The sequence below is a fragment of the Prenolepis imparis genome, unplaced genomic scaffold (genome assembly GCF_030444845.1).
Source record: "Prenolepis imparis isolate NDT839.2.m4 unplaced genomic scaffold, iyPreImpa1.0 SCAF_9, whole genome shotgun sequence".
Classification (NCBI taxonomy): domain Eukaryota; kingdom Metazoa; phylum Arthropoda; class Insecta; order Hymenoptera; family Formicidae; genus Prenolepis; species Prenolepis imparis.
This window is the reverse complement of record NW_028141167.1, coordinates 8,053,081-8,071,315: the sequence shown is the minus strand read 5'-3', so window position 1 is coordinate 8,071,315 and position 18,235 is coordinate 8,053,081. Positions and strand designations below refer to the sequence as shown.

Genomic DNA, 18,235 nt, shown 5'->3' with positions numbered 1-18,235 from the left:
TTATCCAACCCCTCCTTGTAATTTACACATTCGCTATACCGTCATCACTTCCTTAGCCGTTATCTAATTAAACATCGACCGCTGTCGAAGGAATCGGTCGGACAGTTTCGCGCCGGCAGTTAAACGCGCTGTTTTTACCTTCCATCCCTTCCTTCCTTCCTTCCTTCCCTTCGTTATCGCGAGGATCCGAGTTAATGTGCTGGACGCGATAGGGGAATAAATTACGCGAACGTAGAAAAAAAAAAAACAACGAGGGTGATGCCTTCTGAAATTAATTATCCACTCTGTTCGATGATGCCTTGATTCTTAACAATCTCTCGTTTAATCAGATATTAATTAATTAAATGCCAAAGATGCCGATAAATGACTAAAATTACGAATAAATATATATAAACACGACTCATTGATTTGCACCGAATGCTCTTATAAAAAAATTTCAATGACGCGGATGTGTTCGATTGGATTCTCGATTCACGGGACAAATTTTCCCTTTTCATCGTTCTTCTTTGGTTGCTTTCACTCCGAATGAAAAAAAATGAGGAGTATAATTGCTGCGGTATCGATCGAATTGGGTGCAGGTAAAGTAAACATTTAATTAAACTCTACCATACGTCCGATATATACGTTCAGCTCGAGGCGGAACCGGAATTTACCGTTCGACAAGCACAACGGATATCCTGTGTGTCCGCGAGCTCTCTTCTCTATTTACGTTTTTTGAAAAATTTAATAATTGTCGGAACAAACTCGTCTTTGTGCTTAAAACACGATGGTTATACAATCCAATAGACCTCCTTTTCCGTCGATTTTACATCAACTGACGAATCCAACTCTCGAATCAAGATTGTTGCATAACAAGGCTAATGAGATCGCGCATACAGTGATGATGAATAACGAGTATCCAAACTTTCAACACATTGTATTTTAATAATAATTTCGTCGACGAATTTGCAGTCGATTTTTCAACGAGAAAACTATCGGAGCCGTTTATTATTTTCGAATAATCAGCGATAGGAAATAAAAGTTTCCTGACAGAGCTACGCTCTAAGGGAAAAATTAATTAAAAATAACGAATAACAAAACTTATATTCTATAGTTTTTTTCACAAATGAACCTTAATAAAATTTTAATATTAAATTTGCATCTATTGTCCTCAAATAATTAACGACGAGGAGATAAAGAGTCTCTGACGAATTAAGGGGAGGGAAACTATAATTGAAAATAAAAAATAATACAAAATCACATCCTTTTAATTTCGAAGAGACTTTAATAAAATTTTTATTTTATATTCGAGGCAAATCTCCATTTAATTAGTTTTCGATTATAATCGTATTTTTAAATATTGATATTTTAACTATGAAAAGAAACTACAAATTGATCGAAGAACCTACCCTTAGAAAACACACAGCGGGAGATCCTGTTGTATATATACAGGAAGAAAAATCTATGACGTGTACTCACCAGTCAGTTGCAGCCGTCCTACATTGCTGCTGACGACGGTTTCCTGAGTTAGCCGGTGATGCGTCCTGCATCGATAAGTCATCTGCGCGTCGCTTCGCGTAATATTGATTATCATCAACTCGCCGCTCGGCAGCATATGATATTTGCCATCTATAACAACACGCGTGCATCGGGTTTGAATTACGTTTCTATCAACATGGAAATCTAAATTGATCGGAAGGAAATTACATGTTTATATGAGCGCGCACATAAATGACGTCATATAATACAACTCCTATTTTCCAATAATGTAATTGTATCATTAATTCACGATAATATACCCAATATTTGTACACATAAAAGGTTCTGTTTAATTTTCAAGTAATTCTCTCTCTCTCTCTCTCTCTCTCTCTCTCTCTCTCTCTCTCTCTCTCTCTCTCTCTCTCTCTCTTTACATACAAACATGCATACATATGTGTGTGTATATATATATATATTTCTATTCTATTTTTATATATATTTATATTCTACTTGACACAATTTTATATATAATTATAATTAAATATATAGAATAATCATTAGTATAACTGAATATATAATTAACATATATATATTCTATTTAAAAAGTAAAACAGAATACATATATATAAATATATGTATATATAATAATTCTAATTTATTTTATGTAATTATATTCGCTCGTTGAAAAATGCTTAACATGCCATTAACATACAGACGTAAATACGTATTTTTCATTACTTACCACCCATTGTGGAGGGGTAAATATTGAAAACTGGTTCTTGGAGCCAAGACGTGACCGTGACGTGATCGCGAACAAAACTGGGCACGTTGCAACGCACAAGCACATTGTTGCCGAGGAAGCCGCTGGGACTCTGCACTTCCGGATCGTAACGTTGGTTTACCACTGCAACGAGTATAACGATAAGTTGCACTCTCGTTTTGTCCATACACCATGATTTTCAGAGTCGTAAGAACGTAAAGCGCATATATGTGTGTTATAACAGCGTTATAACTGCACAAGGGTGTTACGACTCGCTTTGATACAAGTCTCTACTGACAAGAAACGAAACCATACAGCGCGATATCGTGTTGTTTGCTTCGAACCTACATTTGATTCCACTTCTAATTGAAGAGCTTTCATAAACGCAAGGATAATGTATGCGCGGACACACGCGTAATTTTATACTCCTCTCTCTTTCTCTCTCTCTATATATATTGTATATACATATGTATTTAATGATCTGTTTAGTAACGCAGTTTAGTAACGCTGGTAAACACGCGCGTTACATTCACTGCGCGTATTCGCATGTTGATGTTGAATTTATATCATCAGTTAATAAAATGAGTTATAAATAGCTTTTTCGTTAATTTACTAGAAATTTAATAATCTGCAAAATAACCGAATACAAGGAGTAAACATGATGAAATATTAAACTAGCGGAACGATTACGATTATGCAAACTCGGTATGCATTTTTTGTAATTATTTTTTTGCAAAATAAAACGGAATATTTTTTTCATACGCGATGTTATTATAATCAAATCTTATGTTACGAGCGAACGATTTCACGCGTCCCGTTTTAGAGAGAGAGATAGAGTCTGAAAAAATATTTGCACGAAAAAGTATATGAAAAAGTAACTTTAATTATAGAAAAATAGCGTGTGCGCTCGCTTTGAAAAGCATCATCGCGTCATCCTCCGCATCTAATCACCGTCATTTCTACGAGGTGTTGACGTTACGTGCCAACGAAAGGGCTGACGAAGCTTGATGAAGACGCAGTAACACAATACGGTCAAAGTAGAAAATCCCAAAAGGCGGCGTCTTATCCAAAATCTCATGTCGCGAGATCCGCCCCTGACCTGGCAGCCCACGTAAGTTGATGGGCTCGGCTGAAAGGTTGGTAAGGGCATGTCTGAGAGGGGGATGGAATAAGGTTGTAAAGAACGTGGAAGGCAGCCAGGCAGGAATCTAGAAGAGGGAAGGAAAGAAAAAGATAGAGAGAGAGGGAGAGATATGGAGAGAAAGGGGATAGAAAAGCAGCAGCCAGGGAATCGCTGTGGTGGTGCGTTGCGGGGTTCTACCTCCGCAACCCGTTTCGAGAGTCAGCGGAGCGAGGCACTCAGACTTCAGAATGGGGTAAAAACTCAGTGAGTTTGCCCGTACTCCATCCACCTCCTCTGGTTCCCCTCGCGCATGCTGCCATTCTCTCTTTCTCTCTTTCTCGTTTCCCTCGTCAGCCGTCTCTCCCTTTTCTGGTTTCTCTTCGCGTATTGCTCGCTCGGCTCGCCTTCGTTCTCTCTCTCTCTCTCTCTCTCAGTTACGTGGCAACCAAGCCGAACATAAACTCGGCAGACATCTCGTGGCAGGTAATATTTACAAACCATGAAACGAGCAGAGAGAAGAGATAGCGGGGGAGGGTACGAGAAAAAGGAGAGAAAGAGCGGTGAGAATCAAAGAGCGAGAGGCAGAGAGGAAGATGCCGCGCGCAAAAGCAACGCGTCGACTGGCTCTCCATCAGGGCGCAGCATCTATTCTCTCAGAGAATCATCCGCTAGAAATGAGTAGCTCGTCCGAAAACCACGCTTTTTCAACAAGTCGGATTTTATGCAAAACTACCAAAGAACCTCTCTCGTGGCGAAATAATTATCCAACAAGGTATCTACGATTGACATAGGGTAGCGAGAAATTTTAGGATCGAGAGCGCGGAAAATATTATTACATATATATATATATATAAATGTATATATGTTTATATGTTTACAGAAAATCAAGAATGTAATATAAACTCTGGCGAAATATATAATGAAAATAATTATACGCGTTATATAAAAAAATCATAAACTCTTAAAAATTATGAATTAACATTTTTAATATATACTAAGTTTTTAATATATACTAAATACTTTAATATATTAAGTTTTAGTCGAGGCTCACAGTAAAATATACTAATTAGAAAATATTCGAGCTTGTAAAAAAATGTATATAAAAAGAAGACAAAGTCAGCGTCTAATATATACGTATTATCTTCAAGGGATAAGCCGTTAAATTGAAATACGACACGGGGGGAAAAATGTGACTATCCGCAGCGTAAAAGTGAGCAAGACTCGGTCCCTGTACTTTTTATAAAAGAGTCCCGCGTGCGGTCGTTAAACTTCCTCATTTTCTCGGTACAAGGCAACACACCGTATACGCGAAAGGCAATGTCGTCGCAACGTTTACTTCCAGGATGTTGACACGTACATATATACGTCGAACGAACGGAACAAAGAACAACGACTGCGAAATCTTCGTGTTCCTCGTCCGTTCGCTTGTTCGCCGAAATAAATAACGAGCAAAAATCGTTCCGACCGCATCGATGTCGAATATGAGCAAACAGAAAACGCGGGACGGTATTCGTTATTCGCGCTCGTTGTTCGACTCCTCTCAGAGTACATATACATATGTAGATATATGTATATATATACCGAGAGAGCATGTCATAAAATAATACATCGTCCCGAGAGACGAGCCCGAGCTTGAACATTCTTGCAAACGATGCTCTGGCGATGCTTATTTTCTGCCACATCTCCTGTCATCTTTTATATCGTCTATCTTCGTATGGGACCATCATTTGGGACGATCAATGGTGAAACGCGAAATGACTAACGACTTGTTTATATCACAATTTAATGGACAAATACTGAATAATGGAAGTCATTTTCTGCGGACAGATATTTTGATCGAATTATATGTCAGATCGAGCAAAGCGGATACGAGAATATCCTAGTAGAATATCTAGTCTTTAAATAAAATAATCAATAGACAGAATTTTTCGTTAGAGAAATTGAAACGTGAGAGATATTATGAATTATTGTCTTGCATCGTGTCCTAGAAACCATCTTTACCGAGACGAAGTAACCCCGGTATAGCCCGATATGCTTTTTCCCCATTTTTGACAAAGTATCGCGATGACACATAGCGATCGTTGAGGGGGTGAAAAAGGAAAAGAGCGACATTTCCGACAGTAACCAGCCACATGTTCGAGCGATTGCGTACGCAATCATATCCATTTTGTTTCCGAGAAAGGAGCGTGCGCGCCCGAAAGATTTTTCTCGAAGACGGAAGAAGGAGTTGCTGAAGTCGGGGTAGCGAGAAAGCGCAGTATGAGGGAAGGCGGAAGAGAGGGAGAGGACAGGATGAAACCGTGAAGGAGATGAGCAAAAAGAAAATGGCTGAGACGGAGACTAGGAGCTGACGCGGCGGAGGCACCAGGCATGAATCTGAAAAGGTATGGGCTGCGTTCACGCGACGATGATTTACGGGCGTATTAGGTCGATAAGATATCTTCCGGTTCGTTGACCCGACGGAAGCTCTATTTTTAAGGCGCCTCGCGCGGCCTCCTTTTACTCCATTTTATCCGTACCTTCTTTCTCCCTTGCCGTCTTCTACCTCGATACTCCTGTAGACGCCCGTAGTTTCGGAAAGGTATCGCGTCGTCGAGCAAAAGAAATCCGTAGACGGATCTCCTTTCGCTAACGCGATTTCAGTGACTAAGTGCCACGGTTGCCCGATACAGATTATGCTTGTAAAACGTATATTCTCATTGTAAAGTGAATAAATATTGTGATTTTTGGATAGAAATTCTCTTCTGTATAAAATATATTAAATAAGATAAAATTATAGAGAATAATAAAAATCTCAGTCTCTTATCCAACGAGATCAAATCTAGCTATTCGCTGCGAATGGAAAGTCTTTTAAATCATCAACCTTGATCTGACACAATCATTTATTTAACTTCAAATATATGTAAAATTTAACATGAAACATTTGGAGTTGAAACTCGGAGTTATATATGCCAAAAATAAATTTTTTAAATAAAATTCTAGAAAGAAAAATGCTTCATTTTATTCATCATCTATTACCTGATAAAATAACAAATTATTTATAATTTCCAACATTTGAATAGTCCAAAGAGAATTATATTTTCTCTCCAAAAAAAATCCTCTATATTTTCTTTAGGTGCAATACTAGAAACTGCGGTCTCTAACCGCTTAGCCATTCCATTATCGCTGCAGATCCCGTCGCGCGACGACGGGGAGAGAGCCCCCATTATTTAACTCGTCGACTATGCAGTCGGTCTGATACGATACGTAAACGTGCGCGGGAAGGAAATTTCATCTCGCCGCCGTAGCCTAGAGCAGCGATCGTGAGCGTGAATTCACGGATAGAAACGTACACGTCCGTGTCTACGACATGGTCCATCTACGTGCGGAGGATATGACGACGACGATGATGACGGCGACGTTGGTATAACGGAGTATAACGGAGAGAATAATACGAGGAAGCATACGATAAAGATAACAAGCGCGAGAGAAGTTTCGCTCCCTCGGCACGTACCTGCTCTGACGGTGACGTCTCTGCTGACGACCGCGCCGACGCTGTTGACAGCCGAACACTTGTAAATGGCCCAATGAACGTCTTGCCGGAAGGCCTCGGCCTCGAAGGCGGGAAAGTGTATCGTACCGTTTCCCAGGACATGCCTGATGCCGAGGATGCTCGTTATACTGCCGCCGTCCGCCGCCAGCCAGTCGACGGTCGGCAGCGGATTTCCTCGCACTGTGCAATCCACCCGGCCGCCGTTCACGTTGGTGAACTCCACCCTGGACGGCGGCTCCGTCACGAAGCCGGGGCCCTGCGTCTCGTAGGAGGCGACGGAGGAACCTGCTGCAGAGAAAACAGATACCAGATATGTATTATTAACGGGCGCAAAAGAGAACCGGGAAAGCCGCTTAACTATATTCAATTAAGATTACGCCGCCTTCGCCTCTTCTCCTGACCTCCTCTCTCCCGCATACGTATCTCGCGGATTTCTGTTCGCCTTGCCCCCGACCTTTTCTTTTATTCGTTCGCGGTGCTACACGACTCTAAATACATTTTTTTTTAAATCTCCATTTACGATCTTTATTCAGGCGAGCGACGTTCTCCAGCGCGCAGACACGCGCGCGTGCGCGGTTTGTTTCGTAATTCTAACGCGCCATAAATTTTAGAGCATTACGAATAACAATCAGAAATGCATTAATCACGACGGCGGTGTCAGTGAATGGACACTCGGCTGTGGATTTTTCGTTCACCGCCGACCGAATGCAAAGTAATTTTCTCGGGGGGATGGGAGGAGGTGGAGGAAGAGGGTGGTCAGCGGCGAGAGAGAAGGGGTGCTGATGCTGTGAGTGCGATGGGACGTGCACTGTATCGTCGACGGACATGAACGAAGATAATACGCTCGGCCATAAATCATACATTTAACGCTGAAATTCGGCCGTAATAGCTTCCATAAATGGAGCGCATTGCCACCATTCACCCCCGTTTCACCTCCCCCTTTCCCCCTGCCCCACTTCTCTTTTCCCCTCGCCGCCGAAGCCTGTTAACCATTCATCATCCGAGTTATGTTGATTTAAGTAGGAATGCCGGACCGCTTCCGATGTATTCCGCATTCCGTCCAGCATTGCTCATCTGGAAGCCAGGCCAACCGAGTACAGACTACCCCCCCAGGGCAGAGAGAACGTGCAATGAATGACACGCGCGCTCGCGGCGTGTTTCCGCATGCGTTTCCGACGAGATCGCGATCGAGGTTCGTCAAAAGATTGCAAGATTCCGACTTAGCAGTCTCGGAATATATTTGGCGAGTTACTTCCAAGTAATTTTAAGTCCGAAGATCAACTTCCAAAAGTTTAGAGATAAATAAAAAATTAAGATAGTTTTTTCGGAGGCATCTAGACATGTTAAAATAAAAATAATAATTCGTACACGCATATCTGCGTGATTAATTATACTATTTTTTAGTATCTCAATATTTGTCGCAAAACAAAATAAATGCTTCAATTTTATTTTATATTTGTGAAATAATGTAGAGATAAATTGTTCTCTTCTCGTTATATTAAGGGAGATATGGAGAGATATTTCTAGAAAATACAACTCGTAAAATAAAATGAAAATACTAGTACATGAATAAATAAAGCCATTAAATGTAATTTAAATGTAATTTTCATACATACAATCTAGTTTTCCTGTACACACAATCTTTGTATAATTTTCTCATAAAACTACTTTTTATGTTGTGTACAAAATATTGCACTCAATTTTCATATCATCGTAATAAAGAATCAATATAGTTATCAGAGTTCTGAGCAGCTTTTATAAGGCTTCATACTGCTAAATTATAAGTGTCGAAAGCTCCGATGTAATAAAGTGTCTTTAAACTTTGTCTTATAAAATTATAATTACATTTATATGTGTAAATCATAATATCAAAAAAAATATAGAAATTATAAATATTAATATTATTTTATTATTATTACGATATATAATATTATTTTACGTGTATATCAATTATAAATTTACAAGAGAAGAGGTCAATAATGGAGAGAGATTGGTTGTGGTTTAGTAAAACTTTTGCGTGCTTTTATCTGCACGGTGCAGGCTGGAGAGGCCAAGGTGCTCTCAGTAGCCGGATATATAGCTAAAAGAAGCGACGTCGAGAGTTATTTTGGCCGAATCTCCAATGAGCGCTTACGTTGGCAATTCCCTTCCTTACACTATCCGGGCGAGCTTAAATCTTGATTACTTATCTTCCATAAGCTAAAGCAACGTTTCTTGGTAATCGGGGAGGATTCCCGACCCTCGTGACGTCGTCTCTCGGACGAGCACGTTCGAATCCGGAAAGTTATCGTTTTCTCGAAAAAGAAAATCGTGGACTCTCTCCTATAAAAGCTGTAGTACCTGGCAAAGATTTACTTCCTACCTTACTCTCTCTCTTCGCCTTTCTCCACCCTCCTCACCCTTTTCTGCCCTTCCCCTTCTCTCTCTCTTTCTCTCTTTTTCTCTTTCCCCTTTTCCTCATTTTCTCGCTGTCTTCCTTTCTCCAAAGCCAACGGAGTTTCGAATCTTAACGTCTCGTGCACTCCACCATCGCCTGAATAGCCAGCGCGCTGCAGACCTACGATTGGATATATCTCGTGACCTACATTTACCTTGGGCTCTCGGTAATCATTTCCCCGCGGAAGGAAGGAAGGCGCTCCGCATAAAAAGTTAACTCTTCATCTTCAGAGAGTTCCGAGAGAGTTCGCGTTATAATTCCGCCGCTATCTGACGTACGTCGGCCGCCCTGCGATTTGATCGTTACCGGAGTCTCCCCGGATTAGTATATATCAGAGATTCCGGATATATCTTCGTTTTTTTCGGATCAGATCGGATTACAAACGAAATAAGCGTCATATCAGAAAGATTATTAGTAGTGTGAATTTTTATCTATATGTCGATAAGATAAGTTATCGTATATATATTTCATATATCCATTGTTTTGACACGTAAAGAATGGCATGAAAAAAATTCCCATTTGACATATTTTTATATAAAAAAATAAATCAGCAAAAACAAAAATGACTAATTACTATGCTTTGCGTCGAAAACGCTCGAAATAGATTGACTCATCGAAATAGCCAAACAATGGCGAGGAATAAGGGGATGAGCGAACGCGCAGCTCTAAGAGTTGCATCTACTCTGACACGTACTCGACTGTACACCCTCTTTGGATGCACTCAGTGAGACCAGGCTGAGTACGGAGAGATGGAAGAAAGAGAGAGAGAGAGAGAGAGAGAGAGAGAGAGAGAGAGATAGGCTACACCAGGACTATCGTAGGCAATACACGCCGAATAGACCACTAGCGTGACACCCCGTCAACCCTCAATGTCATCACGAGCATACCTCGTATCCTTCCCTCTCCTATCCCGAAGAACCCCGTACTTGTGTTTCTTAGCCGGCAGCCGTTAAAGAGACGGGACGCGGACGAGGGCGACCGACCGTATAATGTTTTGTGTCAACATCCTTCGGAAATCTACTCCTTCTCTTAAGTGCTCGCTTTTATTCGCTTTTCATTCGGACTACCCCGTGTATCCCTTCGTAAAACAACGCTATTGTCATTAGAATATTCGACGAAAAATCGATGGCAGTCTTTTTCAAATGCCTCCCTCATTACAAACAACTATCTCTAAGAATGTTATATTTTCGTATAATGACTAATAAGACTTTTATGTAGATATAATAATAATTTTGCGCAAAGTTTGAGATAAAAATTAAAACTTTGAATTTTTACATAAAAATTATTTTTATGCTCCTTATGAAATATGCTCATAAAATTTTACACACCTATAATTTCTAATATTTCCTATCCATTAATAAATATGTTTTTCTTGTTTAAATAAAATATTAAAATGTTAAAAAAGTCTTAAAGTATAAAAAATCTACGACAATCTTTTCAAATGCCTCACAGTAGTACGAAAGATTATTTTTTTCGATGATGTTATATTTTTATATGAGAGCTATCAAGACTTTTATATAAATGATCATAATTTCGTGAGCAAAATTTGAGATAAAAATAAAAACTTTGAAAAAATTTAACAAATTATATAATAATAATAATAATAATAATAAATGGACAAAATTATTTTTATGCTATTCATAAAATATGTAAAACTTTATATGTATATGCACAGTTTCTAATAAATTTCTTTCAAAGCTATAAATATTCCTTGTGTGTTGTATAAAAAATATTTTAAAGTTTGTATCTTTAAATAACCCTCGTATATATGCACATATTTTATTAGACATTTAGCCATTCGTACAAACTTCCACGTTTTCGATGAATAATGCAAAAAGTATCCCTTGAAAATCACTTCCGAAGCTTTCAATCTTATCCCTCGCGATTTCGAAAAGTCAGCACAAGTAATGACGGGGCGAGTAAAGTAGCCAGCGTCGCTGACTAATTGCCGAAAGAGAGGGAGGGATGAGAAGGTAAAGCCCTTAGTGGAGTCGGCGAGCGTACAAAGAACGGAAGAATCGTCGAATGGAGCAGTTTTCGCACCGGAATCAACGGCTCATTCAGCAATGTGCGCAATTCTTTTCTCCGACCGGGATGACGAGGGAGAAAGACGGAAAAGTTAAGACTGGGATTTCCACGCGTTGGAAACATAGTTGTACAGTTAGGGTGGTGCGGATAGAACGCATCGAGAGGGAAGAACAGAGAGAGAACAGATGGTGGGATATATACGGATTGGAATGGATATAAAGAGGGGAAAATGAGGAATCCTGTCCGTGGTTTGTCCGACAATGCAAACCGGCTTTCTCATATCACTGTATTGTTTCCATTGTTCCAGCGACCCGCACGGAGGGATTGTTAGTCATTACGAGAGTGGAGAAGTCGGAGAAGGTTCGGAAAGAGAGGGATAGAGGTTTATCCGCTTCTCGTCCTAACACCGGATCATCGTCGTACGATCCCTTCTCCTGTCCGTCCTCAAACATCCTTTAACTCTCGCGGGCATAGCTCGCAAAATTCCAGCGAGGTTTCTAACATCTCATTTTCGCGGATGCGTGTCATCGCAAACGTCGAAAGAATCACGGATACATAAAGAGAGAGAAATTTTTAGATTGCATACTTCAATTCATATCTATGCCGAAAATTTATGCCATTACGAAAAAAATTGAAAAATAAATTTGTTTATGAAAAGAATTTATGTTTCTTCTTTATCAATTACTTTGTTAAATGAGAATCTACACATGTCGTATATTGTTAATGCAAAGATAATTCGCGATTTTACATCGCGATCGGATTACGTGAATCGCATGACATGCAATTGGCTGATAAATCGGCAGTGTGTGTTGCTCTAAAGGAATTTCAATCGCGAATGGAATTACTGAAATGTAAAACGGATAAAATGTGTAAAACGGGATAATACTAAACGAATCACGTATAGTACATTCCTACAACATAACGAATCGTAGATCTAAAAATACATCAAATGGCACGCAGATACTTTTTTTCATGACAATCTGAAGTTGCAGTGTGCAATTACTAGTTTTCGGTCAATTAAAGTTTAAATGTCGACTGCTTCGTAACAATAATTTGATTTGATTGAAAAATCGCAATATTTTATATCAACAATCGTATGCTATAATTTTAGGGGAAAAGAATAATAAAATACACATACACACACAATTCCATAAAACAAAAAAAAATCCTAACAAAATAATAATGGTACTTGAATGAAAACGGTTCGATAAATTCTAAAACGACTAATCCTATAATTGCAACTATATAAACTTGATTTTGCATTCTCGCGATGTTACGCAAGGTATAAATTTAAATCCCCTCGTAACAATCTTTAAATCGGATCTACGCATCCTAGCTAGCTGTGTAGCTGGATTATTAATCGAAAGTCCTTCATTGCATCATCGCATCGATTTCCTCGCTCCCTTTAAATTTGCGATTTCGACTCCAATTTCGGTATATTGACACAATTAATTTCAAAGATCGTAATATCATTTAGTCGAAATTTTTAGCCGAAAAATTTCCTATTTCGGGACTCACCCCTGTAATTTTACGTTTCGCGCACGATATATTAACACGATTGCAAAATTATCTTCGTTACACAGTAAGGCGCACATTCGGCCGCATTAATTACCTGCGTCAGCAGTACTTGTCCGTTTAATTGGGGCCCTCGAATATCTACGATCGGCCGTGTTAATTATTTCGTATTATAGAACAGCTAATCTCTACGATTAGAGTCAACCATTATCTTATCTCCGAAATCTGATTTCTAATTGACCGGCTTATCTGCGACGTTTTCGACGTTCGATCCGACAGTAGTGGAAGATTAATGTACGTAAGCCTTCCCTTCCTCAACTTTAGTTAAAATATAAATGCACTCCGCCAAATTGATCCGTAAATGGTGGAAGGTGATGCGGTAAACCCGGCGGCACACACACCCCCCCATGGTACAGCGTTAACTACTGAACTTGGCGCGATAAAGCTTCGCCATTAAATTTCGGCGCGCGTTATCGTCCGGAAATTTATTCGCGTTACCACATCAGAGATTAGCTAGTCCGGCGATAGCGCGGACGTGTACCGGTAGGCTAAACAATATTAACATGCTCGCGAATCGTTCGTGATTTTCGCGAAATTTCGGCCGAAATCGAGAACCGTTTAGCATAGGTACATATAGACGCTCGCGAAAACTGCCGACCGCAAAATTGCGTTTACAATAATTCTATTACGCCGCAAATGTCTACGAGTATCTACAAATATTGCGACACAAAATACGGAAATTACGGAAAAATTACAAACAAACAAGTGACGTACTAATTGTCCGATGTTTGCCGCTCCAATTCCTCTGTACGCGTCATTTTTATGCGTTTTATATATGATTTTTATTATAAATCCTTTTTTTCCCCGCATACGATATCGCACTTTTTCAGTTTGAGAACAACATGCGGTATATTTTTCGGTCGGAAATTCGCTAATTCCGCGAGATATGCGGTTTTTGTTTCGCCACGCGACTCTCCTATGTGGCCTGCGGCTTATAACGAGCATGAAAGCTGCTTAAAACGAACGTAAGTAGCGTCATTATTCGCTCCCACTGAGCCACGTTATTACGTTAAACGCGCTCGCGCATATTTGCTGCGTAAAGAAAATAATAACATCGCGATATACATTAACGTTGATTAAGTGTATACATCGTGTGCGTGTGCGCGCGTTGTACTTTGACCTTTCTATTGTACATCACAAGATTCCCTGTGAAGAAATCTCTCTCGTTTGCAATTTTTTTTTTATTTAAATCATATAAAACATATACTTCAATTGTGTGCAAACGGATTAAAAGCGTGTATACGTGCGCTATTTTGCGATCGTAAGCGTGAATAAATATTTTTGAAACGCGATCACTAAGTTAAACATCTGAACTATATTTGTCCCGCGATGAAATATTTTGTCATTAAATATCTACGCTTTTGAATAAATAAACAGCTTTACGTATTCCGATTATCCCGCAGCCCGAACAGTTTCAACTATTTACATAGTGGATTCCGAGTATATTGTCGTCATATGTTTCGGCACACACGTGGTCTGTATCGATCAAAAAATATAATATAATAAAACAAAAGCGGACTGTGTGCACTCAGCGGATTTAATTGTCGCCGCGAACGGGTCACGTTTTACGCACGGAAAGCAGGCACTCTTCCTCTCTTTGCGCATTGTCAAAGGTCAATACCTAAAATTGCTCCGCTTTCAGGTTCGATGCTTTTCATGCATGCTTGTTTTATATCCGCCACGTACAATTTTCTATCCGCCACGTACATTCGTGGCCGGAGTTTAAGCGACGTTTTGGGCGGTCAACCGTAAACAGAAAAAAAGAAAGTAAAACAAGCGCACATATTAAAGCTGCGCGGTACTATGGCATAAAAAAAGGATACTTCCACAAGCGGATTTTTTCAATTACTTGCGAAAAGATTCGAGAAAGTTATTGTTACGACTTTACGATTTTTCAAGACGCAACGAGACGAATTCTTAACTCGTATTTCATCGCACATATATACGAGTCAGTACAGTGCAATACGCATTCACCGTCTGCTCGAGAATCGGTCGAATAGTTGATTTCTTCCCCGGCGTAGATGGCTCGGTAACCCGAGACCATAAATCGGTGATACTTTACGATGGGGACCAACTTACTAAACTGCCGTGGAAAGAAACTGCTCGGGACAACTGCTCGGGGGATCGTAAAGTCGGCCGTTTTAAGGAAGATTTAATCTAAAGTCTTAGTGCGGGGAGAGAGAGATTTTATCCGAAGCTACTGTGTGTAGTATTTTTTTATCCCCTGCATAAAACACACGCGGTACCTCCCGTTTAAGATATAAATAACTTTGTAATTTCTATGCAAATTTAATTCGGATAAAAAAACATAAATTGAGATGCGAGAAGTTTCTTTGACTACGAGAAGGAATCCTTCTCGAGGGGTCGACAATGCAAACTCGAGGCACGCGCGTCAAGATTTACTCGATGTCCGTATCACTATCCAAGAGCTTTCATTATTATTCCAAAGCCGAACTTCAAGGATCGCGAGAAAGAGGGAGGAAGGGAGAGAAGGAGAAAGGGAGAGAAAAGAGAGAGAGAAAGCATTCACGAAATAGGTTCTCTCATAGAGACGGGATCTTTGAACAATGAATTAATCCATAGTCTACGAGCGCAGACTTACATAGAGCAAGTTCATACAATCACAGGCAGAATTGCAGCAAGAAGTCATGTTAATCTCACGCGCTTGACAGTCACGATTTTGCTTTTGCTCTCTCCCCTTCTCAATCTCTCCCTATTTTCAAGTAGTCCCGAATTCTCGAAATTCCTCTGAAATATACTCCCTCTCGACGGATAGAAAAAGAAAAAAAAAGTTATTTCAGTGATTTCAGACTATATTTTGATATCTGCTGATCGAAGGGAATTTTCGTGCTTTTTCCCTGATGTGCAAACTTTCGACATTTCTGCCGCCGCCTGAAAACAGCCAATTTTATCGAAAATTCGTTTCGTTTAACATCCATCGGGATAGCCGATGGATCGGGGTGTATATAAAACGTCGTGTGTTTTACGAGCGCTCTTACGAAGGATGTTGGCCGATTTGTCAGGAACGTCTTTCTCGCAATACGTCACAAACGCGATCGAGAAAGTCTCGATATCGCAGGGGTAGTATCTCAAATATCTCTCTCGGCTTTAACGATGATTTAATCCCGAGGTTTATAAATATCATCTTAGGGGATAGTTGGGGGTTCGAATGGGAACCGCAGTGCGGTTAACGCCATGCGAGTAGATCCGTGGAAACGCGGGTATACATAAAGCGAAGTCAGCCAACCAGGCAGCTACGGCGGAAACTGCGAGAGAGTATAAAGAGTAAGAGAGAGAGAGAGAATCGGTGGAAGCAAGACGGAAAGAGAGACGGCGCACAGACTAACAGGACACACCGGTACAAAGACCGAAATGCAAATACGTATTCTGTGTACTTAGGAAGCGGTAGCCCCAGTGAGCCTCATGCATAGAGATTGTACGTTGTCCGTGTAAAATCGACCCACGTCCATGCCGGCCTCTTTGCCCTCCCTCTGTGCTCTCCCTCTTCTCTGTGCTCAACGCTCTGTTAACGTACGTTCGCTCAGTGCCTCAGTGGATTTGCCAAATTACTACCCTTTCTTATCCGATCTTTGAATGAGACCGCCGGCGCGGTATTTCCTCTCCGATGGCGCGGAATTAACCAGGATCTTGCGAAAAGCGCTACGTACGGTTAATTTTTTCTCGATCATCGGCTGACACAACATGCATCCCCGAAATCGGATGTTATTCGAAGCCCTTGCGCAAAATCAACTCCACCGCGAATATTTTGTTTGTTGAGCGCGTCGTCGCGTAAACAAAACAACACCGAGCTGCATCAGATAGATATCAAATGGATTCATTCATCGCCAACGATAAAGAATCTGTCGTTTAAAATTTAAATTTAATTGCCCGTTACCACTTTCATCGCGGGGGATACATCGAGCGCACGGGCGCGATTAAGTACCACTCATATTTCTCATGAATAATTCAAGAATCATATTACTAGCGGTAGCGTATCGAAGATAGTTAAGGCACTACCGACTAGTATCGTTGGTGCTACGTATTTGCGTTAGGTAATAAACGTAATCGCAAAAGTTTGCATGCTATTTGCAAGCCGGTTGCATCGCAAAAGTTCCGGCAGTGATGAGCTAATCGCATATATAAAACGATGTGGACACACACTTTCTCTCTCTCTCTCTTTCTCTGTCTTCTTTCGTTTTCCCTTTTTCTCTATTCTCTATATTATTTCTCATATTTTATATAATATTTTCAGTAAAATATTAAAATAATTTTATTTAAAAAATAGAGCAAAATAAAAAAAGTAAACTATACATATATTATAATTTTGTAAAAATTAAATTTCTTAAATTGCGCGCGTGCACCGATAACTGTTAAGATAAATTCTTTCCGAGAGTTGCATTAAATATGCATATACTTGGCGTACCATTTACACGACTGCATTTATCCGCTTGTTAAATAAAACGCGAAGTTTACGGGATGAATAACGCATACACAAATACATACAAGCGCGATGCGAATGCCTGTTACACGACGGGAGAAAGAAATATTGCACGGAATAATTTGAAATACCGAGTTTGTTGACGTTCAATTATCTCTTAAAGTTTGTGAAAGAATATAAGCGAAACGTAGGGAGAATAGAGGAAGATAAAGCCGCATCCGGCGCGTCTTTTGCATGCTTTTATCTCGTTTACGCATCTGCTACCGGGGATTGCTTAAGCCGAAGCACCGCCATAACGACGACATTCTTGTCTATATTCTCTATCTATAGTCCATATACTCCCCTTTTATGATGTGAATGTCCATTTGCCGTGGCCGGAAACGAAAACTCACATCATATTCCTCGTGCTCGTGCGCCTATCTTTCCATTTACACTTTCTTTTTCATCCCATTATTCTCATTAACCTCATTACGCAAATGACCGATCCGTCTTAATTGAAAAATTATATTAACGAGTAAATGAACGAGTAGTTTCATCTTTTAATTATATTTGCTCTCTAGTAATTGAGAATGCTTGCTAGTGTATGTATAAGTACGTGTAAGTAGAAACGGACTGCTCTGTACAGACTACTCGTTCGCGCAAGAATCAAAATTTAGGCCAATCAGTGAGGGGAGCAAAGACATCACTTTGAGTCAAAATTTAGGCCAATCAGTGAGGGGAGCAAAGACATCACTTTGAGTCCAATAATTAAAACTCGTAAACAAGAATCTTATGTTTGTTCATAAAATAGATTAAGAGTGAAATGAGATTAAAAATAATTAAATTATACAACAGTGTATTGCAGTTACATGCATCTTTAAAATAATCAAATATATTCTTAGCAT

At 39.9% G+C, this 18,235-nt stretch overlaps 1 protein-coding gene across 1 annotated transcript in view; it reads right to left on the bottom strand.

The window, feature by feature from the left end:
• The window catches only part of LOC145940955 (cell adhesion molecule Dscam2), an 81,991-nt gene that overhangs the window by 51,229 nt on the left and 12,527 nt on the right, over positions 1 to 18,235 (bottom strand). The window contains exons 2-4 of the mRNA XM_083046639.1: positions 6,835 to 7,158; positions 2,201 to 2,362; positions 1,459 to 1,608 (exon numbers count right to left, since the gene is read on the bottom strand). Coding sequence (XP_082902765.1) covers positions 1,459 to 1,608; positions 2,201 to 2,362; positions 6,835 to 7,158 — 636 coding nt within the window. The remainder of the gene's footprint in view (positions 1 to 1,458; positions 1,609 to 2,200; positions 2,363 to 6,834; positions 7,159 to 18,235) is intronic.